Source organism: Magallana gigas, chromosome 6 (genome assembly GCF_963853765.1).
Source record: "Magallana gigas chromosome 6, xbMagGiga1.1, whole genome shotgun sequence".
NCBI lineage: Eukaryota > Metazoa > Mollusca > Bivalvia > Ostreida > Ostreidae > Magallana > Magallana gigas.
The window spans coordinates 37,336,919-37,362,365 of record NC_088858.1 but is presented as its reverse complement, the minus strand read 5'-3'; the positions used below and the strand labels follow the sequence as shown (position 1 = coordinate 37,362,365).

General features: G+C 33.1%; 4 protein-coding genes across 5 annotated transcripts; 3 read left to right on the top strand and 1 right to left on the bottom strand.

The window, feature by feature from the left end:
* Positions 1-114: 114 nt before the first annotated feature.
* Positions 115-2,848, bottom strand: LOC105322881 (EF-hand calcium-binding domain-containing protein 11). 2 transcript variants are annotated; one of them, XM_011421783.4, is made up of 6 exons: positions 2,635-2,848; positions 2,411-2,506; positions 2,021-2,075; positions 1,781-1,882; positions 654-744; positions 115-219 (listed from the first exon to the last, which is right to left on the bottom strand). In XM_011421783.4, the coding sequence occupies exons 1-6, from the start codon at positions 2,731-2,733 to the stop codon at positions 135-137; spliced, it is 528 nt and encodes a 175-aa protein (XP_011420085.3). In that variant the 5' UTR covers positions 2,734-2,848; the 3' UTR covers positions 115-134. The 2 variants fall into 2 exon arrangements, with proteins under 2 accessions (XP_011420085.3, XP_034325037.2); XM_034469146.2 differs by lacking the exon at positions 1,781-1,882.
* A 25-nt stretch (positions 2,849-2,873) lies between these two features.
* On the top strand, positions 2,874-13,969 carry LOC105322880 (F-box only protein 11). Its single transcript, XM_011421780.4, has 18 exons — positions 2,874-3,085; positions 3,504-3,662; positions 4,014-4,161; positions 4,339-4,468; positions 4,609-4,698; positions 5,225-5,467; positions 6,769-6,880; positions 6,994-7,100; positions 7,199-7,336; positions 7,673-7,890; positions 8,316-8,401; positions 8,681-8,775; positions 8,894-9,016; positions 9,248-9,333; positions 9,479-9,699; positions 9,910-10,128; positions 10,372-10,480; positions 10,867-13,969. The coding sequence occupies exons 1-18, from the start codon at positions 2,986-2,988 to the stop codon at positions 11,093-11,095; spliced, it is 2,613 nt and encodes an 870-aa protein (XP_011420082.2). The 5' UTR covers positions 2,874-2,985; the 3' UTR covers positions 11,096-13,969.
* A 519-nt stretch (positions 13,970-14,488) lies between these two features.
* LOC105322879 (beta-1,3-galactosyltransferase 1) lies at positions 14,489-16,338 on the top strand. Its single transcript, XM_011421779.4, has one exon. The coding sequence runs from the start codon at positions 15,052-15,054 to the stop codon at positions 16,285-16,287; it is 1,236 nt and encodes a 411-aa protein (XP_011420081.3). The 5' UTR covers positions 14,489-15,051; the 3' UTR covers positions 16,288-16,338.
* A 4,994-nt stretch (positions 16,339-21,332) lies between these two features.
* Positions 21,333-24,962, top strand: LOC105320865 (uncharacterized). The gene is made up of 6 exons (XM_034469147.2): positions 21,333-21,719; positions 22,220-22,400; positions 22,612-22,788; positions 23,180-23,446; positions 23,577-23,833; positions 24,135-24,962. The coding sequence occupies exons 1-6, from the start codon at positions 21,590-21,592 to the stop codon at positions 24,800-24,802; spliced, it is 1,680 nt and encodes a 559-aa protein (XP_034325038.2). The 5' UTR covers positions 21,333-21,589; the 3' UTR covers positions 24,803-24,962.
* The last annotated feature ends 485 nt before the right edge of the window (positions 24,963-25,447 follow it).

Genomic DNA, 25,447 nt, shown 5'->3' with positions numbered 1-25,447 from the left:
TATATAATTTTCAGCAATTGTACAATTATATTTTAAAATAGTCATTGATAAAATGTATTGAACAACACATTACGAAATTGCTTTGTAGTGTTATCACAGAAAAAAAAAACAACATTGGAAATGTAAATATATATTTATATGTGAGATTTTGTGTCGTATTTCATCATAAAATCAAAGTCTTTGTAACTTATTCGTCCATCACCATCTCGATCCAACTCTCTGAAAACAAACAGAAAATGCTTGTAAATATCAATGGCAGGTCCCATGCATGCATTTCCAGTAATAAGCAATAAAAATTTGCTATCTGAGTAATTCATTTATTGAGTACTAAGAATAATAGCTTAGTTAGAGGAAAGAAAAAATAATCATGTTAATAGAGCAATTTTTTAAATGCTGCAACTAACCAAATCTCAAACATGCTCTAATATATAATGATAAGAATACATGCACAATGCATAATTTATCATTGTTACTTTATTTGTTTCTTTTCACCACTTTTCTCCTTTTCCATACACGGCTATTTTTTCTGGACATTTAATAATATTTCAAAACTAATAACTGCCCCCAATGATTCATACATTGAATAAAAGGTAATTTTTTTCCTTCACATTTTGAAGTGCTGGTGTTGCATCTAAAAGTGTAGTCCCCCATACCTGAAACAGGTTTGCACAGTGTGGTTAGGGATGTGTGGGGCCACTTGACTGAAAGCTCTCTGCAAATCCTTAACAGATAAAAATCCTCTACCTATATAGAAAGAGAATATTCACATTAATTTCTACTCTTGAATCATTACATGCAAAAAATGGGCAAGTAAGATGGTGCCAGTGCTTCCTGGTTCAATCAAAACACAATGCTGAATTTTAAATACATGTACTAATATTCCTTATTTTACATGAGTACTTAATTCCCCGATTCTGCTGTTTGGAATAAAGAATCGCGAGTTCTAATTTTTTGTTTTTAATTTCATATTGTTCAAAATTGTCTGAAAAATAAAAGCGAGATTTTTAAATCTCTGAAGGTAAAGCTTAATGCAACTTAACGTGGATATTAATTACTTGTGTTCATAAGGAACCTACAGTGCTGTGTTGTACATAATTTGATTTAAATTTACTGCTTTGTAATAGTTGATTTAATGCAAAAGCAAAATTTTCAAACATAGTTGGTGTGAATAATATTTGACAAATGTTAAACAAACACAGAGAAAAAGAAACATTGTTTTTGCCGTATCAAAAGCTAAACCTTAAGAAAACTTCATTCTTTTATATGGGCGTATATCATTTTTGATTCTACAACCACTAAGCCACAAAAGTCTCCGAAATTGCCAAACATGTACATGAACAATACTCTAGCTGTTCACAAGTGATATTCTCAAAACATTCAATAGAAAATTATTTTTCTCTTCATTTATAACAAAAAAGTACTGTAGATTCCTTATTTTACGCAACTTAATTCGGCGATTCAACAGTGTTGCATCAAATCACAAGAATATATAGTCATGGATGCCAACCTTTTATCATAGTTTCATTAAGTTTACATCTGTCAAACAAAATAAAATCCACTTCCCATGATTTTAGGTGAAAATTAATTCCTCACGTTTAATTAGGAACCATCAGTATCATGAGTCTTTGTTGTTGTTTTTTGTTTTTTCATACACTATCACCTTGATCATTGGTCACCATGTATAAAATTTCAATCTTAAAAAATTTAATATTCTTCAATGGGAGCATAAAAATGAAAAAAAAAATTATATAGGATAAAATTCTATTCATTTCAAACTTACAGTTTGTGTCAAATACCATAAACGTATGTCTTGTATTTTCATCTTCATCTGCTGCAACCAATTTATCTGACATGATGATCATATAATTTTCCAGAGAAAGTCCTAAATAAAATGTATAATTTTGATTTTCAATATAACTGTTACATCAAATAATGTGTATCTTAATTTGCAAATGTGTGTACCTGGTCCAGTAATATCAATATTGGTACCCTAGCTAATCTATCATACACATGTACTTACCAATAACACTGTTGAACCTGGTTCCATAATTGTTCATGATCTGGTCCACTTCATACTAATAAACAAATTAATTTCAATGTGTGTACTATGCTTAATATTTTTCATCTCAAAAAAATATTTTTTTTTTCAACTAAAATTTATAGAAATTTGGAATACTGTTTATGGCTTTAGTATATATTTTAATCTAGGTAATGTCATATATGTGATTATGATCTGAAATAAATTATTAGTTCAAACTGATTAATAAAAATAATTATTCAAGATAAAAGAAAACATTTTCCAACAGTGTAAATAGCTAAATGATAGTGATAAATATAGCATATGCTCAATTGATCTAAAGCTGGCCATCATTATTATTGTTGACATAAGTGTAGTTAGCAAGGTAAATACCTTTGAGGGTTTATACCCAAACAATTCAGCTATTGCCACCTTGACATCCTCTCTTGTCAGAAAACCTTTGTTCCTATCATCTGCCTCATGAAAAACCTAGAGGGTAAATAACCATGTTAACGATTACAATCAATCAATCATAAACTCCTAGAGCCTGTATTGACATTTTATACATGTATCGTATTACTATAAGCAAAACTGCTGGTTCTGCAGGTATAGCTTACAACTGAGAGTAGATGTTTGTCTTCTTTCGTTATGGACCTTTTTATTTTGCTATAGCCATAAGAACCAAGCTGAAATCCCGTGGAAGTACTCATTTTCATAAACAATGTTCTATTGGCTGGCACGGCATTTTCAAAGACATTGGACAGAAATGTATGCAAGTCCTGTCTAGTCACATTGGCTTGTTTTGGATCCCGTTATCGCGGAAGTAAAGTCTGATTGGCCAATGACATCACGTGATAAATGTAATTAACAGCCATTCAGACTGGAATAAAATTCAATATGGCTGCGTGAATTATGTTTTTATTTTCGAGTTAGTAATTTTGGGGACAAGAGTTAGATTTAATTGCCCCATGATGCCTAGCTACACTAGCAGAACAACAAGAAGTAATACCAGAAGGTTACGGAAGCGTTCAAACGTAAAACAGACCGATTCTAATCGAAACAGTAGTGGTAAGTGGAGTGGGTCATTGTGTGGAATGTGCATAAACAACAAAAAATAATAGACCTTACATTTTTTGTTGCCTAGAGAAGTTTATTGGTTCTAAAGTGCGAAAGATCTTTGTTAATTCTTTAAGTAATTGATTATAATATATTATAACTTTTTGCTAGACAAATGCGGTATATTTTCTTGATCTTCATAAATGGCGACACATGCATGTGTACAGACTATATGGGCCGATAATAAAATATTCAGTTACTCATGTGTTATATTTTATGTATTTTATAACATACAGTCACAGAGAATGTTGAAAAACTGTATGAAAAATAATCTGTTTTTGCAATTTAACCATGTAAACATTTATGATAATCCACATAATGTCAATAATATTCACAGCATCATTATAGATTGTATTGTTATTTTTTGTAGAAAGTGCAAGCTCAAGAAGTAGTGATGAAGAACAAGGAGAAAGCAGTTATAGTACACGATATTACTTGAGAAAGCGCCAAACAGACTACGGCTCATCAAATGATGAAAACCAGTCCAAACGAAGGAGAAAGCTGTCTTCTAAATCTTCATCATGCAAAGGTACATACTGGTTGGTGCAATGCCTATTAAAAACCAAAGTTGAACTTGATAAAAATCTTATTTGTTACTTTGAATTAGAAAAATTTCTTCCAGCGATATTTGCATATTGTTAAAATATTTTTATTAAGAGACAGTTTGTGGTAATTATTCAGGTAAATCGTCAGTTTACATAAATGATGTGTACAGCACTAAATATTGTACAGTAGGCCTAAGTGTTTGATATGCATCAGGATGCAAATTTTTGGGAATTAACTTGGTATCCACAAACTCAAATATCTTCTCAGTTGATTTAATGTTAAAAATGCAATTATTGACTGCATATTAAGGTAACAATATCTTGCTTTTTATTAGGAAGTCCAATTGGTGCCCAGTACCTTCAAGAAGAATTACCAGATGAAGTTTTAATTAAGATTTTTAGCTATTTGTATGAGTATGACTTATGCAGAGCAGCATGTGTCTGTAAAAGGTTCAAGACCATTGCAGATGATCCTGGACTATGGTAAATCAGTCTTCTTTTATTTTTCAAATAATTTAGATTTCAAATCAGAATATCTCTAGACAATATACTTTCTGACAACTAAACTTTAGAAACAGCTTTTGAGCTACATGTAAAAAGAAAATATCGTCATAAATATTTTCAATCTGTTATATGACGAATCAACACTGTTATTTATAGGAAAAAAATCTACCAAGATGTGTTTGAATATGACTACCCTTTGATGAATCCTGAAGCTAGAGTTTTTCAGTTCATTCAACCTGATGAGAATGAATATGAAAACCAGTGGAAAGAGAGCTTCAAGCAATTGGTATACTAACTAGAATTTTAAAGATAAATCTGTTTGTGTTTATATTATTATTGTAAGTTGTTTTGTACATAGTGTATTTAAATGCATAAGGATTTTAATGGTATTTGTGTTAACTTTATATATTTTATTTTTTGTTACAGCACAAAGGAATTCATGTGAGACAAGGATATGATGATGCTTACAACTCCAATTACAGACAAGACAGAAGGCTTAAAGGAAGAGATATAAGAGTAAGTTTTCAAAATAATTGATTGGTCCATGATAAAACTATTTTAACAAGGCCTTGGACGTAATTATCTATTTGTTGCATCAAGACAAGTTAAAAATGATGCTGGTTTCAAGTGAAATATACACCAATTGCGTAGTCTTAGCTCAAAAGCCAGACAAATCTTGTTAATTTCAAAGAGCAATGGCTGAGTGGCCTTCAATGAAATAGACAGGCCTACATCACATTGCTGTTAGACACCAACCACCCAAAGTCCAAGCTCCTGTTAAAATGGTTCTAATATATGTGCAACCTTTGTGATATTTTTTTCAATCAAAGAAATCAGATAAAAAATATATATTATATGTTTTAATGAATTTTGCAATTATATTTAAGTTTCAAAATATCCCTGGATTAAAATCATGCACATAAATTATATCATGAAAATGAGTTGGAAAAATATTAAATGCTGGAAACCCTTTTTGATTGTCAAATAATATTGACCAAAATCAAGAGTGAATTTGATTTGATTTGCTAAATTTTGTTTCCAGTGTTATGACTCCATTGAGCGTGCCTATAGTTTTGTGGATTCAGAGGATATGGACAATGCCATTATATTTATTCACTCTGGAATGTACTTAACAGAGTATCTATTTGTGGACACTAATGTGATTATGATAGGTGCTGCCCCAGGCAATGTGATAGACAACGTGATTATTGAGAGAGGGACAGAATCCACCATTACATTCGTGGAAGGAGCAAAGGAGGCCTATTTAGGATATGTTACGTTAAAGGTATCTGTTTTGGATATATGTTGTTTTATATAAAAAAAAAGTCAAAGGTTGATTGCAGCTGCTTTGCCTTTGATATGTATCTGTGGCTTCTGTAATAACTTTTAAGAAAATTTGGAAACATTAAATGAGAGTGCTGGAGAACCATGTCAAATTTCTGCTCATACGTTGGGACACTCATTTAGTATCTCTGCATGAAAAAAGAATATCAAGGGAAATGTGTCCTTGGTAATATCAGTTAACTTGGTTATTTACTTATTGCTAGCATTTCAATTTTCATGAAGTTTTATGTTTGAAAATTGATATAATGATTTAGTTTTGTATACTGTTGCCTGGTAACTGATGATACAATTATATAATACTGCTTGGTATGGATTTAGATAATGGATATAATTATACTCCCAGGCCAGATGATAAGTGTATAACTCTTCATGCAGTAATCTCAGTATTTTATAGATGATAAGTTGTCCATAGCAACATGTATAAATATAACTACTGTCTAGATTTTAATAGACAAACAAACATGTATGGAAGCAACCAATCATCAATCACTAGAACAATTTACTTGTTTATAAATTGATTATCAGTTTAAGCAGAACCCAATGTACCTATAAAACATTGTCTAAGCAGTTCAGACTGTGAATATGTCGCTGTGTCTAATAGATAGCTGATACACATCCAGATAATCCTGATTGATCCATCAAGTTAATGTTCTTGACTGGAACACTGAATTGACTTATCTTTGGATTTCTCATCGGATCTCTAAAATGTTTTTTTAAAAATTCTATTTCGACCTGCCTTTATCATCAATTACAATATCAAGCAATCGGATCAGATCAATTGGTATTTTTTTTTTCTTGTTCTTAATTATGGTCTGATGAAAACATTTTACCTGATTACTTTTGGGAAAACATTGTAATAGCATGAGGTTGCAATCTAAGCTGGTTGGACTTCATGTATTGTCATTATAATTAATGTAATTTTGAAAAACAATTGCAGGTGAAAACCTTACAACCTCAAAATGAATACTCTCATGGATATATATAATTATGCTATCGAGTGTAAGAAAGATCCGTGAAAATTTTGGTACATGTGTATGTTTTATGTGTATGATTATTGATATCTATTTTTTTAAATGAATGGACAAGATGGAATTTTGTTCAAGATAACTCGAGTAGAAATTATTTTCATAAGCAGAATATTCATGCCAAAAATACAAAATTCCAAATGTAGTAGGAATTTTTTTGCCTAGCATATTAAGGAAAAGCAGATGTGATGTAACAATGACCATTTCCTACTTTCAGTTTACCCCCGACTTAACAATGGCTATGACACACCATAAGCATTATGCCTTGGAAGTAACAGAAAATTGCTCTCCAACCATAGATCATTGCCGGATCAAGAGTACTTCAGTCGGTAAGTCACCTTCAGAAATATACGATTCATAGGCCATGGTATCACCTTGTTATTGACACTGAAAAACACGAAGCTTTTTGCTATGAATTGACTATGTGTTCCTCTGTTTGTAGTGGGTTCTGCAGTCTGTGTGTCAGGTGTAGGAGCCGATCCAATCATCAAACACTGCAAGATCAAAGACTGTGAAAACGTTGGCCTATTTGTCACAGATTATGCACAGGTTTGTGGACACCTCATCCCCTCTGTTGTAAAGTATATTCAGCAGAATGTAAGGTACTGATTATTTTACAAAGTATCAAAATTTTGACTTTAATATAGGGACAATATGAGGACAATGAGATCAGTGGCAATGCTCTGGCAGGAATCTGGGTCAAGAACCACTCCAACCCCATAATGAGGCGGAACCACATTCACCATGGAAGAGATGTAGGGATCTTCACATTTGATAATGGTTTGGTAAGTAGATTTGCTGTCTCAATTTAGCTGAAGGGTGTTGAAAGAAGACGAAAAATAGGGGTATACAATAAAATACCAGTGATAAAGATTAACATTTTGTTGTAAATTTTTGTTTCTTTAAACTCAAGGGTTTTAGTTAAATTTATTTCATGTATGGTGTTGTTTTAAAATAAGGTAGTTTCAGTGCAATTCTGGTGTATACTCATGTAATTCTAATGAAGTCCTTAAAACTGTTATCTATTTCAAGTTACTTTTAGAAAAATTACAAATGTAATTTTCTTAATTAAAATGTAATTCTTTCATAAATGTTTAAACTTTTATTTATTTCAATTTCAGGGTTACTTTGAGGAAAATGATATTCACAACAACAGGATAGCAGGGTTTGAGGTGAAGGCGGGAGCCAACCCCACCGTGGTCCGCTGTGAAATCCACCACGGTCAGACAGGCGGGGTCTATGTCCATGAGAATGGGCGGGGTCAGTTCATAGAGAACAAAATCCACTCCAACAACTTCGCTGGAGTGTGGATCACGTCCAACAGTGATCCTACTATAAGGTATTTGTAATTATGAATTAAACATGGCTAATTTTCCACATTAATTTGGTTGTTCATGTATTAATTCATTCATTCAATCTTTATATCCCCCTTGCGGAGATTTCATGTTATAAATTACAATACATAAAGAAAATCAGTCAATCGTACAAAAATAGGAAATAATGATGAAGACAACGTATATACATATATAATAAGAAAAATATTTATAAATTGTTACATATGCTCTAAGAATAATAGAATGTAAGCAAAAAATTGATTGTGTTGTGATTAAGGAAAGATGTATATACTTTACTAATATGGCCAATTTATTATAGCTTTATTTTTTAAAAATGTCTTGTTTTGATTCCAAAACAAATGAAAACATTTGGAATATTGGAATGCATTGTTCATCTTGTTATAAGCATGTTTGTATTTTTTTTTAATAGGAAAAATGAAATTTTCAATGGACACCAAGGAGGGGTGTACATCTTTGGTGAAGGGAGAGGTCTAATCGAGCATAATAATATTTATGGTAAGAATATGGTTGAAAGATCGATTTTAAGCATTGTCTTTTACACACTTCATCATGAGATGGCCAAAGTCTGTAGTCTTCACTCACCAGTCGTTCCAAATGGCAACTTTCTAAACTTTTTGTTTTTGAAACAATAACTTACAGATTATTTTTAAATGAGTTTGTTCATTGCAGCAGATTTATATCCCATGGAAATTTTTAAATGTTCTGTTCTTACTTCTGCAATATCTAAAAATGAGATTTTCTTTGTGTGTCATGATTGTGAAATTTTTCTTACAGGAAATGCATTAGCTGGAATTCAGATTCGAACCAACAGTAACCCTATTGTACGACATAATAAAATTCACCATGGCCAACATGGAGGAATCTATGTTGTAAGTTGTCACACTTTAAATATAAATTTGTTAAAATCAAAGAAAGAAAGTTATTTAAAAAAAAACCATTCTTTTTCAAATGCATCAGGGTTTTTATATGTTTGTTTCTCATATACAGCATGAGAAAGGTCAAGGTTTGATAGAAGAGAATGAGGTGTACTCTAACACGTTAGCAGGGGTGTGGATCACAACAGGAAGTACTCCAGTGCTACGCAAGAACAGAATCCACAGCGGCAAACAGGTCAGAATCCAGAAATTGAAAATGCAAATTATCTTCATTTTTTTACTTCATTGGATAATGCAATTGATCTCTAGAGGCAAAGATGAAAGAAAAATATTTAACTCTTATGGTGCTTTTCTTATCCCTTGCTAAAGTTGCAATAACATTTATTTTGTTAGATTAATAGTACTTAATTATGAGAAATTTAATTTGAACACTTCTAAACTTATGCAATTGATTTCCATGTTCTAGGTTGGAGTTTATTTTTATGACAATGGACATGGAGTTCTAGAAGATAATGATATTTTCAACCATTTGTACTCGGGAGTGCAGATTAGGTAAGGGGAAAAATTCAATTTTTGGTTTGACTTCTTAGAGTTTCCATTCTTTGTTCAAATCTTAAAAAATACTTTTATATGAAATGTATGATAACATTAGTAATTTTGATTAATGAATTAAGAAATTCATATTATCTATTTTCAGAACTGGCAGTAATCCTTTGATCCGACGAAACAAAATTTGGGGAGGGCAAAATGGGGGCATTTTGGTATACAACAGTGGGTTGGGGATGATTGAACGGAATGAAATATTCGACAATGCCATGGCAGGTGTCTGGATCAAGACGGACAGCAACCCACTTCTGCGTGGAAACAAGATTCATGACGGTCGGGATGGTGGAGTCTGTATCTTCAGTGGGGGGAAGGGTAAGCTTTCATCAATATTGAGAAATATGTAAGACTGTGAGAATTTATGACTATTAGTGAATTGAGTAGATAATTGTAACTTGAATGTCAGAAGCAATCTGAGTATGATTCCTTTTGCAGGCTAACCTCACAGATTTTCTTTAATCAGTGGCTTTATTGAAACTGCGTTTTTTCAAAATCATCTTTCCAACTATTTGTTGTATATTGCAGGAATCCTAGAAGAAAATGATATATTTAGAAATGCCCAGGCTGGTGTTTTGATAAGTACAAGTAGTCATCCCATGTTACGGCGCAATCGTATCTTTGACGGTAATGCAGCAGGGGTGGAAATTACAAACAACGCTACAGCAACGTTAGAAGGAAACAAGATCTTCAATAACAAGTTTGGAGGATTGTGCCTAGCAAGTGGAGTCCATCCCAAACAAAAAGGTACATGATTTTTAAAGATTTTGATTGAATTTTATTAGTATATTGGTAAACATTTTTGATATCTACAATAAAGTTTTCAGTGGATCCAAAATAAATTTTGTAAAAAAACCCACAGATTTTGACAATCATAAAAATTAATTTTTTTATACAATTTGAATTGAATGTGATAAACACAGCATTTTGTGAAATTGGTATTTACTGTGTACTTTTATCAGATTTAGTAAAAATTACCAAATGTTGTAGATAACATAATAACGGGAAATCACAACATGGTACAGAAGGCTGTGTCCACAGGCCAGTGTCTCTACAAAATCTCCAGCTACACCAGCTTCCCCATGCATGATTTCTATAGGTAAGGAAAGAGTCTGGGAAGTTTATGTTCATGCTCAAATCAATATGATTGCTTTCACAAGAAATATTATGAATCTGAACTCTTTCATAATATGGAGGTGGTAAGATACCTATTTTACCACGTGTAATTTTGTGTATACGAGTTGTTTTTACTGCGAGAATTGAGGTCAAAGGCCATAATTTAATGCTTTGTAACATTTGTAGTTCTTTAAGCTGAAAGACAAACATGAACGTGCATCAATTAAGACTATATATATACAACATACATATAACTTTGAAAATTCCCTGATTTTCATTCATATTTAGCACTTTAAGTGTTTGAAGAGCTTGATAACTGATTAGTTTATTAATTTGAATGACTAACATCCAGTTTGATTGCTATTTCAGGTGTCAGACCTGCAACACAACGGAGAGGAATGCCATTTGTGTGAACTGTATAAAAAACTGCCATGCTGGACATGTAGTGGAATTCATTCGACATGACCGGTTTTTCTGTGACTGTGGGGCGGGGACTCTAAATAACTGTTGCCAGTTACAGGGCGAGCCCACCCAAGATACGGACACGCTTTATGATTCTGCTGCTCCCATGGAAACGCACACCTTGCGGGTCAACTAAATCTGTGTCAAATTTGTGCTGATCTTTGTTTTCATCAGAATGAGGCCAAAGTTCACTTCCGTAAAAAATTTTTTATTGTGTTGTTCCTGCTAGAGTGTGTGCTTTGCATATGCTACACCTGGCAATTATTTGTTATTTATTTATGACTCAACTGTGACCAAAGAAATCGAGAGTTTTGTAAAAACCGTTTTTTGTAAAGTAGAGGATTAACTGAAAAGAATTGCATATTAGGCTTGTTGTCAAGTTTAAGAAGTTTCTATTTTCAGTGTTTGTGGGCTAGAAAAATATTCTTTTAAATTCTATAAGCATGAAAAACGGACACTTTTTATTTTTTTGTAAAGAAAAGTATAGGCAGTTTTGAATTGAATAGACTTTGCACACGGGTTGTGAATCTCAAGAGTTAATCTCCTGTATCATTGAAATGTTTCCATATTTTTTAATATAATAACCACTCAACTTATGATAAAGATGTTTTTAGCTGTATGTTTAAGTATCATTTTCTCCATTGATATTTTTTTTAACATTTCAACGTAAAAGAAAAATTATGGTAAATTTACTTTATCACTCCATGGAAATTATGTGAAAGGTCATTTTTACAGAGATTTATCTTGTTTATCTATAAATATTATGAAAACAGTGTTTTAAAGACGATGTGATCAATAACGCACACTTCACTATACAGTAAATTTAAAGTATTTGTATGCCACCAGATTTTGGCCAGTTTTACATCAATTCTAGTCTGCTATGGAAAATTGTATTGCATTGTACTTAAAGATAATGGAGGCAAAGGTATCAAATGAAAATTCCAAAATCATTCTTTTTAATACAGTGTATCTGAAATAACTTGGTTGGTCTAAAAACCTCTTTGTGCTTCCCCAATCTCGAGCAATGTTCCAATACTCAGATTGCTCAGTAAATTTGAAAGACAAAATTCTCCCAAGGGTTGTTAAAGATATTTTTGCTAAAAGTGCAATAATTTTTTATTTAGCACTGTGACCAAATGATTCTTAGATTTTTTTTTATAACAGAAACCTTTCCTATGTCAATCTTTTATTACATTTCCAGACTACTTCCATATTTTGATTTTATTTTGTTATTTAACAACTGCTAATTTCATAATACATGAGATGTAGATCATCAAGAGGACATGTTATGACAACTTCTAAAGTTGCTTTTATCAAAAAGGTGTTTTTTTTTCTTTTATCTCTGGTGAATGTAGTTTTGACAAGTGAAATACAATATGAACCTGCACTGTTTGTGGCATACATGTATTTTTCATGTTGAAAATTTGGGGTGAGAGATTGCACTTCTGTGAAGTTCAAAAAACCAGATATATTCATACAACCTGTTTGTCAATATTTGAAGGCATTAATTAATATTTTGAGCTATGTATGTAATGATGTACATAGCCAGTGTGTATTGTGTGTTTATTTGTATATAAGTTAATGAATACCTCATTTTTCTACCTTGCTTGCCTTCTTTTTTTTTGAATCTTAATACCAGTATTGAGTGAGCCTTAATTTTTTTCTGTGACAGTGGTATTTGTAGACGGAAAGTTATATTTTCTTGATTTGCATTTAAAACTTGATCACTGTCTTTCATCTATTCCCATTTTATGAGTTTCAATTTCTTTGTAATAAAACTTAAACTTGTTCTTGCAATAATACACAGAGCCAAGATTAAGCAATAATACACAAAGTATGAAATTTGATCATTGGAAAACTTTCAAAAATTGAAAAAAAATTTCCAGTACATTTTGGATGGTTTTGTATAAAAAAAGATAACTTTTGTTCTGAGCTATAAATAGGAACCTGCATTTTATTAAAGAAAACAGGTAAAAACATGCAATAATCCTAAATTTTTAAAAATTAAATCTTTAACTTTGTTTCCTTTCTGTGTGAATCAGGACCCACTGCCCGTCCCCACCCCACAACTTTCCTTCTTGTCCCCCCCTACCCCCCTCTGTGGCCCCTCCCCTATAATGTGTCTTCACTCCATCTCTCCATCCCATGTTTCAGGTGATATTACAAGTCATTGCCATGCTGTGTCGAGTTCCTTGTTGAATGTAGGTGATATATTTTCATGTTTATTGTTATATACACACGTTTGTTTGATGTGGATGTCTGTCTGTCTGTTTTAACACACTAAATAGTGCATCAGAGATAACTACGATAGTTGACCCATACATTTTACATCACGTTGTATGTATATATTATATAACTGTTTTGTTATAGAGAGAGACCTTTACAGAGTGTCATACAGAACCTGTTTTTCTGTAGTTTGTTACATATCTATATAATTAGAGGTTTTATTATTATAATTCTGGATGCTGTCGCGTCAGATTTTTAATCACTCTTACCACTTCTGTTCTGAAGTTTTGTATGTATGTATGACTTAACCTCCACCCACCCTTATCCTACCTTGCTTCCCATTCACTTTATAAAGATAAAAGAATTTACACAACACCATTGTTAGCCTCAATTTTTTATGTAAAAAAAACCCCACCATGTTTTTTTTTTATGATTTAGGTTTTGGCGATCGTAGAATATTGATTTTGTGTACCTAACCTTGTTTCTGTGTCCAAAAGTAGAATACTGCTTTAATAACGCAACACCCCTCCATTTTGTTCTGCATGCACCGGATTCTTAATAAGTTATCTGCTACTTCTGTATTTTATTCATCCATAATTTGTGTGATATAGAATGAACACATAGCATCTGTGAATGTTGTTTAAATGTTTATTGCAAAGTATATATGGGACACCGCATTTATGATGTCATCCATGGCGATTGTTTTCTTTTTTATATGATACATAACATCCACTTATAGATATGAAATGTCAAATAAAAAAGTCTAATGGAACAGAAATGAAAATTATCGTTTTCTATCACTTCAACATTTCAATTCAGAACGTTTGACCTTTTTGAAGACATACCAAATTTACTGGAGAAATAAACATATTGAGTGACAAAGGTACAGAGTATCTCAGAATAGCTGATACCATTTACTCTTTGAATAACCTTTGATTAAAATTATTTAACTAAAAAACGAATGGATTTTTATAAATGTATTGGAAGTAAATTTTTATTCCACAAATTTCGGAAACATAAGTTTTTGACAAAGTAGACGCTGTTTATTACAAACGCAAAAAATTTATAGAGAGTGCTCCAAAAGACGCCCTTTTTGCCAATGACAACGTCATGTCGTTGAGTATATTTCCTCACAACAGCCACTATACGGATCCCATTTTTCTTACATCTTCGCACAGTTTAAAGAATATGTTGTTTGTTGAGTTCTTTCCCCCCCCCCCCCCCATGGTGTTCTTTTCTTTATAACTCGTACAACTATATAATATTATGGAGTATGAGTTTGATAATACGGTTTTAAAATGATAGTCTTGCTCTCTTGTCCGAGTTATCTTAATTGATTGAAATTCAATTCAACCTAAAAAATATGATGCAATTTTGTGACATCATAATTTAAATAAAAATACGTTTTCCTCTTCAACCTTTTTGTGGAAAAAAATTTAAACGAATTTACTTTAGCTTTGAGTCACAATTTACAAGTTTTGGCCAAATATTTTTAAATTTATACTAATTTCGAATGGTATCAGATATTCTGGGACACCTGTACTACATGTAGTATGCGCAGGGCATTTTGACCCAATTCCCTTGATCTCTCCGGAAAAATTTATTCGTTTCTATGGGTACTTTTTCCTAAATCGTGACCCAACCACAGCTTTGCCTCAATATTGATATATTAAAGCCGTCAACGGTTTCATGATTAGGATGTCGCCCAAACAAACAATGGTTATCTGTAAACTTACAGATAGCGTTATTTAGAATGTCCTGGGATGATAAAAAGTGTAGAGATTTGTTGTGTCCGAGATTCATTTGAATAACTGTACATAATGGCAACCACAAGGATTGACTAAAGTTAAAAAAATATTGTAAGCAATGATTACAATATGGAGAAGAAAGTGTTTGCGTGTTTTGATTTTTGCCATTTGCGTTGTTGTGATTTGGAATTTCGTTTCTGTGTACTGGATAATGGAGGTAAGATTACCCACCCAAATCCAGGTAGTTATCGCCAAGAAAGAAGGGGAGGTAATTCTCGTTGGACGAAAACAGCCGAAGCAGACGGCAGCAGCGACAACAATTATGCCATCAGATGCCCCTAGACCCAAGATCTGTGAAAACTGTTTTCATACCAAATTTAGGTACATTGTAGAAAGTGATGTATGTACTAGAAACATATCTCAAAACGCTTCAATATTATTACTGGTGTTTTCCAAACACGAAAACCGCAATCAACGAAACGCTCTTCGCAGAACCTGGCTATCACAGGCAAAAGGGAACGTTACTTATACATTCGTGTTTGGGAAAAGTACGATGGAAGAGCTCAATTACAATGTTGCAGACGAACAAAAAATACATTATGACATTCTTTTGATTGATTTTATTGAAAGTTACCGAAATCTCACACTAAAAACGATATCCGCATTCAGGTGGGCTGTGCAAAACTGCGGCCACGTTAATTACGTAATGAAAGTTGATGACGACATGTGGGTGAACTTGGAAGCTTTGCAGGAAATGGTCACTTCACCGTTGGGTTTGTCAACTAACAAACTGTTTGGAAGCTGTTCCATGAACGCACGTCCTTTCAGGGACCCAACTCACAAATACTACGTGCCATTCTCAATGTACAACGAATCCATATACCCGCCATATTGTTCGGGAACAGGGTATTTGACCAATATGGCACTTATCAAAGAAGTGGTGAACCTTTCACCTAACATTCCGTTTTTCCCATTGGAGGATATTTATATTGCCTTGTGCTTAGAGCATCTTGGGTATAAAATACATAATATCGGAGAATTTCATGCTTACAAAGTGTACCCTCACCCTTGTTTGTATCGTTCCCATATCGTCATCACAAGTCATGGCGTCACGGCAAACGAGCTAAAGATGATCTGGAAAGCCAATTGCAAGGCTCAGATCAGGGCGTGGATGGGTAAGGGGGTAAGAAGCGGGGGGCTCGTTCCAATGAACAGTCATTACGACAAAGTTGAAGTGATTCAAGAGTCACGGGGAAAACGGATTGTTAGAGGGAAGAAGTCGATAAACAGCTTTAAGAACCCACCGTTGCTGAAATTAAACAAATATGGACGACATGTCCCTGTCGGTGGTTGAATTCTTCTTATACTACATGTTTATAAATTCAACTTTACGTAAGGATTTTTTTTACACATGCCTGTATTATTGATCAAATAGAACTTATAGAAACGATATTAACCTTTCTTATCTTTTTAAAAAAAAAAGAAGCTTTGCGTCGGTTGACAATGGTTTCTCGGGGTGTCAATTTCATCTGTTACCCTCCTAAACATGCACTTTTAATAAAATACAAAATCTCTTAAAAGGAAATCTATTAATGTGCAATTAATTTTAAAGTCTCTTAGAGCAGCCCATGCCACATTAAGGAGGTTGGAACCTGCTTTTAAAAGTCTTTAATTTTTTTAAATTCTCCAGCTGAACCAAAATTCAAAACAAAACTTGGGAACTGGTGCTACAGTGCATTAAAATTGACCTTTCTGCACTGAAAGTGCAATTTACAGATAAATCTCCTCCTTCTATTATTTTATATCAAGGAACTATGACATCAAATACATATTTATTCTATTTAAAATGAATAAAATTAAAACTATAATTATAAAACAATGATGATAATGAAAAACCATCTGTTGTGTGATATATATTTACATCTACCAAGCATAATTTCCTCTATTTCTTACGGAAACTTATAGTTAATTCATAGCTCTATAGAAACAGCCAGACTGAAATCTACACGCCCTATTTATTGATTGGTCGAAATCTACAGCGGCTGAAAGTGACAGGACTGCAATTGACACGCCCGGCTGTTTATCGATTGGTCTGAACCTACAACGACCTTAGTAAAATCCCGGACTGCACGAAATAATCATGACGATGCCAGACTCAAAGTCTCACAGGAGACGATTTGGCTGTTTGTTTTAGCTAACGTACTTTTGTACATAAACAGTAATTTAGTGAATTTTACTAACTTTTCATAATCAGTTTATTAATTAGTTAAAGAAAGATGTTAATATAAACAATATAATGCTTTCTTTGATGATTCATGTGGGTTATGAAGGTAACGCGGGTTATGTACTTTTCTTGCAATGTCGCTACCTTCATATGAAGGTAGCGATCATTGCAAGAAAGTTTACATAACCCGCTAACGCGGGTTATGTATTTTTCCTGCAATGTCGCTACCTTCATATCCCGAATGAATCACCAAAGATTAAATAGACCTTTCATTTTAGTTTTATTTTTCACTTTCAGAGAAGTAGGTCAGTTTTTAGTTAATGCCCATTTATTTTTTTTTTTTTTAATTTAAGAAAAATCCGTAAAAAATTAACACAATGATTGAAATTTTCTTAATTGTGAAAATAAAGCAAATGACTAAACTCTATTAAAAATGAAATATAGTTTCTGACTGAATGAGTTATTGAGTTATGGCAGTGGCACTACATAGATACCGCGCATTAACTTTTCATGACAATTTTTATAAATATTTCAAATTTTCTCTATCAGTTTTCAAATCCCTACCCATTTTTGATTCAATTTACCCCCCCCCCCTCAGAAAATAAAATTATGAAAAAATTTAGTCCGAATTTCCCCTTTTTTGCTAAAAAGTCCAATTTTGTTTGAGACTAATTCTATAATATATTATAAATATCGAATGTTATATAAATAATAGTTCATTTCAATTATACTATCTGACTGTGGGTTTAGAACAAATCTTATTTATGACATGTCCTTAACAATATTCAACATGCAAAAAAAAAAAAAAAAAAAGAAAGAAAATAAAAATAATTCAAAAGTCTCAAACTTTTACTTTTAAATTAGTCCGAATTTCCTCTGTTTTGCTAAAAATCCAATTTTGTTTGAGACTAATTCTATAATACATTAAAAATAACGAATGTTATATATGAAATAATAATTCATTTCAATTATACTTTCTGTGTTTAGAACAAATCTTATCATGACATGTTCTTAACAATATATTCAGCATGCAAAAAAAAAAAATAATTTAAAAGTCAGTTTAAAAGTTTAATTTAAAAGCTTCGCGTCGGTTGACAATGGTTTCCTCGGGGTGTCAATTTCAACTGTTACCCTCCCAAACAGGCACTATTTATATAATACTAACTTTACTGTATCAGAAAATGAGCGATTTTTTCTTAATGCAAAAAATATTTTGGAATAGTTTTGTTTGAAAATTCTAAGCATTAGATATTGATAGCTATTTTTTTTTAAACATGTTGTTTAAAATGACATTAAAAAGAAACTATTTAAGGTTCCCGACTAACGTCTTCATACATATCTAATTAACCATGTACTTTGCTGAAGTATTTATCTCAACAGAATTGGAATAAATAGCTATCATTATCTAATGCTTAGCTTTTGGTGTGCAACACGATGCTTTTTAAAAAAAGAACGGGTGCTTGTTTTGGATAAAAACTTAGTTTATCGAGCCATTTTCAAGGAACATTCTGCATAAAATGGTGTAGTCTGTTTCAATTTTGATGCTTTTACTATAGATCGAAAATTAATCCTTCGGGGGGGGGGGGGGGGGGGGGGGTGGGGGGGGGGTCGCTGCTAAGCAAGTTAATTTTTGCAACAGCAGAAAAAAACCTATTTTTTTTATGGTAACATTTTTTTCTAGAAAGTTCTCATTTTATTCACCTATTTCACCAGTTTAAAATCAATAAACGTCTAGATTTCATATTTGATGACAATTACCTAGATTCTATGAAATAGACTATAAACACGAGGCACAATTTTAACTGCGAAACTGAGATGGTGAAATATAACCACGTGGTCTAAAATTTAAACAAAATGAAGATATCCCAAATTAGAACTTATTAAATGAAAAATGCTCAAAGAGTTGTATGTGTACATATGAATATGTTGGGTACATAATAATTATGATTATTATACTTTCATGTTAAATACTGAAATCTGATTGGTTTAGACGCAGTTGATAATCCGTTCTATTGCCCTCACCGTTAACAACACACTTAGCAATGGGTAACACTATATAAATAGTGCCTGTTTCGGAGGGTAACAGAAATTGACACCCCGAGGAAACTATTGTCAACCGACGCGAAGCGGAGGTTGAAAATGGTTTTCGAGGGGTGTCAATTTCAACTGTTATCGTCCCAAACAGGCACTATTTATTTTATTTTTCTGAATGTCTTCATTTTTGAGAATTTTTGTACTGCTTTTATAGAAATGACGTGAATTCTACGGCGAACCGTACTAACTTTACTGTATCAGAAAATGAGCGATTTTTTCTTAATGCAAAAAATATTTTACTATAGATCGAAAATTAATTCTTCGGGGGGGGGGGGGGGGGTGGGGGGGGGGGGGGGGTCGCTGCTAAGCAAGTTAATTTTTGCAACAGCAGAAAAAAAACTATTTTTTTTTTATGGTAACATTTTTTTCTACAAAGTTCTCATTTTATTCACCAATTTCACCAGTTTAAAATCAAAAAACGTCTAGATTTCATATTTGATGACAATTACCTAGATTCTATGAAATAGACTATAAACACGAGGCACAATTTTAACTGCGAAACTAAGATGGTGAAATATAACCACGTGGTCTAAAATTTAAATGACAATAACATTCGCAGGGGTGTTATAGTTAATTCTTAGCTCTATAGAAATAGGCAGATTGAAATCTACACGCCCTATTTATCGATTGGTCGGAACCTACAGCGACCGAAGAAAATCACGGACTTCACGAGGAATTTATGATGATGTCAGAATCAAATTTCCATAAAAGATGATTTGACTTTTTCTTTTAGTTAAACGCGCTGATGTACATTAACAGTAATTTAATAGTTAATTTAACTTACTTTTTACAACCAATTTATTAATTTGTTAAAAGAAAGATGTAAATATAAACAATAAAATGCTTTCTTGGGTGATTTACGTGGGTTTTGAAGAAAGCATTTTATTGTTGAAATGTACCTGTACAAGTACAGTCACACGTAACTTGTATTGAAGTAAATCCATCAAATAATATTTAATCTACCAAGTATAATTCTCTTCTATTTCTTACGGAAACTTAGAACCATTTTAACAAGAGCTTGGACTTTGGGTAGTTGTGTCAAACAGCATTGTGACGTAGGCCTGCCCATTTCATTGATGGTCACTTAGCCATGACTCTTTAAAATCAACACGATTCATCTGGCTTTTGAGCTAAGACTACGCAATCGGTGTATATTTCGCTTGAAACCAGCGTAATTTTAAACTTGTTTTGACGCAAGAAATAGATAGTTACGTCCTACTGAAAGTCCAAGGCCTTGTTAGAATAGTTTTATAGCTAATGCATAGCTCTATTGAAGCAGCCAGACTGAAATCTACACGCCCCATTTATCGATTGGTCGAAATCTACAGCGGCTGAAACAAACGGCAAGAAACAGACAGGACTGATATTGACACGCCCTGTTTATCGATTTGTTGAAATCCACAGCGACCTATAAAAAATAACAGACTGTACGAAATAATCATCCAAGTCTCACGGAGACGAGTTGGCTGTTTCTTTTAGCTAACGTACTTATGTACGTTAACAGTAATTTAGTGAATTTTACATACTTTTCATAATCAATGTATTAATTAGTCACAAGAAAGATGTTAATATAAACAATTAAATGCTTTCTTTGATGATTCATTCGGGTTAAAGGTAGCGATCATTGCAGGAAAAAAGAAAGCATTTTATTGTCTAAATATTCGGGGTGTCGAGCCACTTTAAATGTGAAATATCTTGAAAAATTTTAAATAAGCCTGAGCTGTGACTTTACCTTATTTTCCAACTTAAAAACTGTGTATTTGGGCCGTAAATGAATGAAATTGGTTACTATGGCAACTAAGGTAGTAGGCATTGTTTTGATGGTGGATAATGTCATACCTTATGAGTATCAATCACCTGAGAAAGTTTCGTGACAATCTGAGATGGTGTGTGCCATGACCCTATAGTGATATTTTGGTATTTACAGAGAATTGATGTTAAGTAATTTGAGATGTCTCGTTCATGCATATATTTAAGATCGGTGTAGAGCGCTAACACGTTATCTAACCGAATTTTGATCACGTGCTCCTCAACGATTATATGTCTGTTTGAACATCACAAGTGAATGGTTTATATTCCTTGACAAAATTAGATTCTGAAATATTTACGAATCCTTTACGCGTTTATTGGCCAAGTTCTCTTGAGGCCCATTATAAAACACTGGTACGTTTATCCGGACACGGTTAAGGTATAAAATAAAAGGCTGTTAAGAACACTTGCATGTGTGCATTTTATAACCCATTTATGTTAATCGTGATTTGGAATATCAACTATGTTACCGGTGTGAAAAGCCTGATGCGACTACCCGCGTACAGTGTGTCTTTTGTAAATCATAACCATGCCAAATTACAGAGCCTTTTTGATCTGTATCCAGATTGCAAATTCATATGCACAGAGTTTCTCAACAGAGGAAGTGAAAGTCATCGACAATGCAGTTCAGGCCTTACGGGAATGTAAAAACATACCAGGTAAGAAGAGGTAAGAAATCCCTCAAAATCAGGTGAAAGGGGATTTCAAGCAAATGAACATGAGATACTGCGGGGTTCACTGGTATTAGTACTTTCTAAATTTTTGTGGAAAGTAATGGGCACCTCTCGCTCACTAAAATACCACGAAACAATGTCTCCACGAATATGTGGGGGAAAAACCAATTGATGATCATAGAAAATTGATCTCTGCGAATGTAAATTATTCCATACCACTCTTCAAATTTGATACATATGATTCACTCTTAAAACTGAACTATAACCTTTTTGGAAATCTTAAGTCAATGTGTAAAATTTTATTGGTTTATTACCTACCGGCTACATTATTTATGTTATGTGCCATGCTATTTAAACATTATTATTTATGTTATGTGCCATGCTATTTAAACATTGTTTTGAAATCTCATCGCAACATTTTGATAATGTTATGTTTCAACCATTACACAGATACCGATTTTATCTAGTTTATATATTTTTAACAGGACTAGGAATATCCCTTGTTAGAAATGGAAGTGTTCTGTACAAAGGATATGGCAACGCCCGCTTAGACCCGCCTGTGGCTTTTGACGAGTTCACGGTGTCAAACATAGGTTCCACTGGCAAAGCCTTCACAACCGCTCTTCTGGGGGTCTTGATCACAGAATCCCAACAGAAAGGGGGAAGGTAATGAACGAAATAGATGACTATCTAAACTAGTATATCGTACATGTAATGATATAAATGAATGAGGACGATCATTTTGGAATTCTGAATAATTCCCGTGCACGCCTTTCTGCCATTAAAGTCCTACCAGCTTTCGGTTGAATCGTTCAGAATCTGCTAGTAATATCCATTGTACGCTTATTAATCATATGATATTCTATTTTATCCAAAGCCTTGGTTGGAATTCAAAAATTGTGGACATACTAGACTCCAACTTCCAAATGTCCCCAAATTTCGTTGCATCCGAAATGAGCATTAAAGACCTTCTGACACATAGAACTGGCTTCATGAATACGGATTTATCACTTATCACCATGCCAGCAAACATCACGAGAGAAAACTATGCGAGGTAAAACCAAATAAATAACACGCATTGCATAAAGAACGGTTCAACCATTTTAAGAAAAGCTTGGACTTTGTATGGTTGTGTCAAACGGCAATGTGGCGTAGGTCTGTCTATTGCATTGCTAGCCATTCAGCCATGGCTCTTTGAAATCACCAAGATTTGTTTGGATTTGAGCTAAGGCCACGCAATCGGTGCATATTTCGTTTGAAACCAGCGCCATATTTAACTTGATTTGACGCAAGAAATAGATAGTTACGTCCTACTAAAAGTCCAAGGTCTTGTTAAAATGGTTTTATCTTGTACACAAATCTTTGACAATGGTGTATGACGATTTAGATGATTTGAGATGATTTGTTGAGATGATTGAACTATCTGAAAATGCATCTTTTTTCAGCCGGTTGAAATATTTACCACAGGCTCAACCGTTTCGTGATGTGTGGAGCTATAACAACTTTATGTATATGATAGCAGGTCACGTGGCTGAAGTTATTGGCGGGAAAAAGTTCGAGGAGTTGATAAAAGAGAAAATATGGGATCCGTTAGGAATGAACGCATCTATTTTTTTGGATGATGTGTCGTCAAGGGATGATCATTTTGCAAATCCGTATTTCAAGGTGAACGAAACTCTTAGTTTCAACGAAGACGATTTCCTCCTATATAGGTACATTTATACATAATATTGATATGTACGTTTAATTAATGAACCATTACCTTTTTAATGAAACATTAACTTATTACCTTTATCATTTCTCTCGCATTAGAGTTAACATTTTCTTATCTGTCTAATTTAGATTAGGTGAATTTTCACCGGCGGGAGGTTTATGCTCATCACCAAAGGATTTGTCAAAGTGGCTGTTATTTTTGTTGGGAAATGGTACCACTGAAGACGGTCTTACTCTCATCGATAAAACTGTATTTGATGAGATGTTTGAGCCTCATGTATCATTACCAAGAAAAGTGATGACGCGCTATAGTGTAGAAAGACCGTTCCCGGTAGATTCATTGACTGCCTGGTATGGTTATGCTTGGTTGGGACGAAACTATAGAGGTATTCTTTTTCTTTGTTTCTTTTTTATGTTAACAACATTTCTATTATAAATTTCATAATTTGTGTAAATTATCAATACATGCAGTTCCTGAAAAAAGAAGAATTTTTAGAATCTACCCAGTCAGCTTGAAAATAAAATAAAGCGATTAGAAATGCCGCAAAAGTTATTGCAAATATGTATTATTTCATTTGTCTATTACCGTAGGTTTTATAAGTTGAACACACATTTTCTCTACTTATTTGTATTGAAAATACTATTATTTTTTATGCACAAGTACTATTTTCACATAATACAATACAGGATACAAGTCTGTGTTCCACACTGGTTCTCTGCACGCTTACTCAACAATTGCCTCCCTTTATCCACAATCGAAAAGTGGTTTCTTCATGATGGTCAACGGCCCTTGGCCAATCAAGTTCCGGAAAGATCTAGAGCCGCTGTCGTACATACTTTCCGATATTCTCCTTCAAGAAGATCCCTGGTTGAACGCATCAACCATCTGTACATTTCCAGAACCTTGGGAAGAGCAACCAGCGGCAAAGAACCAAACGGAGACAGAAATGCCAGCAGACGACTATGACGCAACACCTTGTATTGGAAATTACGGACATCGCATCTATGGCGATATCACCATCAATTATTTCGTGAATGAGAGCCTCTCATTCAAATTGAATTCTGTTGGATTTGGAAATTTAACACTATTATTTTCTGAAAATTCGACTTTTCGTATTGATTTTGGAGGAAGATTATCGCTTATTTTTGGTGCTAACTGTGAAGCCCGCTTTGATGAACAATCTGAGGGTCTTTTTCAATTACTGCATCTGAAGTGTGCGGGGGAATATGAATTTCAGCGAGGTGTAAGTTTTGTTGGTGAATATGGCAACAGTTCCTCCTCTGGTATATCAAATGTATTTTCTCTGTTGTTTATGTTTTTATGCATTGTTTTATTGCGTTTTGTAAACGAATGAAATCATATATGCATTGCTTTTATTTATTTTAATCAATTACAGATCGTTGAAATTTAACGCTTAAAAATTCAAATACTTGAAAACCAAAATGAACCAGATATGTGCGATATCAGATCTTTTTATTTTAATAAACTCTTTATGATGATACAATTATTTTCAATGTTATTTTGATACTTTTTTCACATTTATTATTTGTACTTGCATGGTATTTGTACGAAAGCTATCAATATTTATTAGTAATAAAGAAACAGATCACCAATTCTAATATATTAAGGTAACCAATTATAAAATACATTGCGGAATGATAGGAATGGAATACAGTAAAACGTTTCTATGTGACATATAACAAACGCTTAAAATGGAATAAAGATATTGAAAAAGCGAATTCCGCCAAAAACGTTTTTATGTGAAAGATAACAAACGCTTAAAATGGAATTATAAAGATATTGAAAAAGCGAATTCCGCCAAATTCAAGCCACACGTGAGGTTTTTTTTTCAGTTTGACACTGGGTAGAGTGTTGAATACTTTTTTGTACATGGTAAATCAGATTAGATTATAGTTTAGCGAATATTCTTTTTATTTTGCTTGAATTATTTTTTCTCATAAACAGTAATAATAAACTTAATATATAGATGCCAAAACAG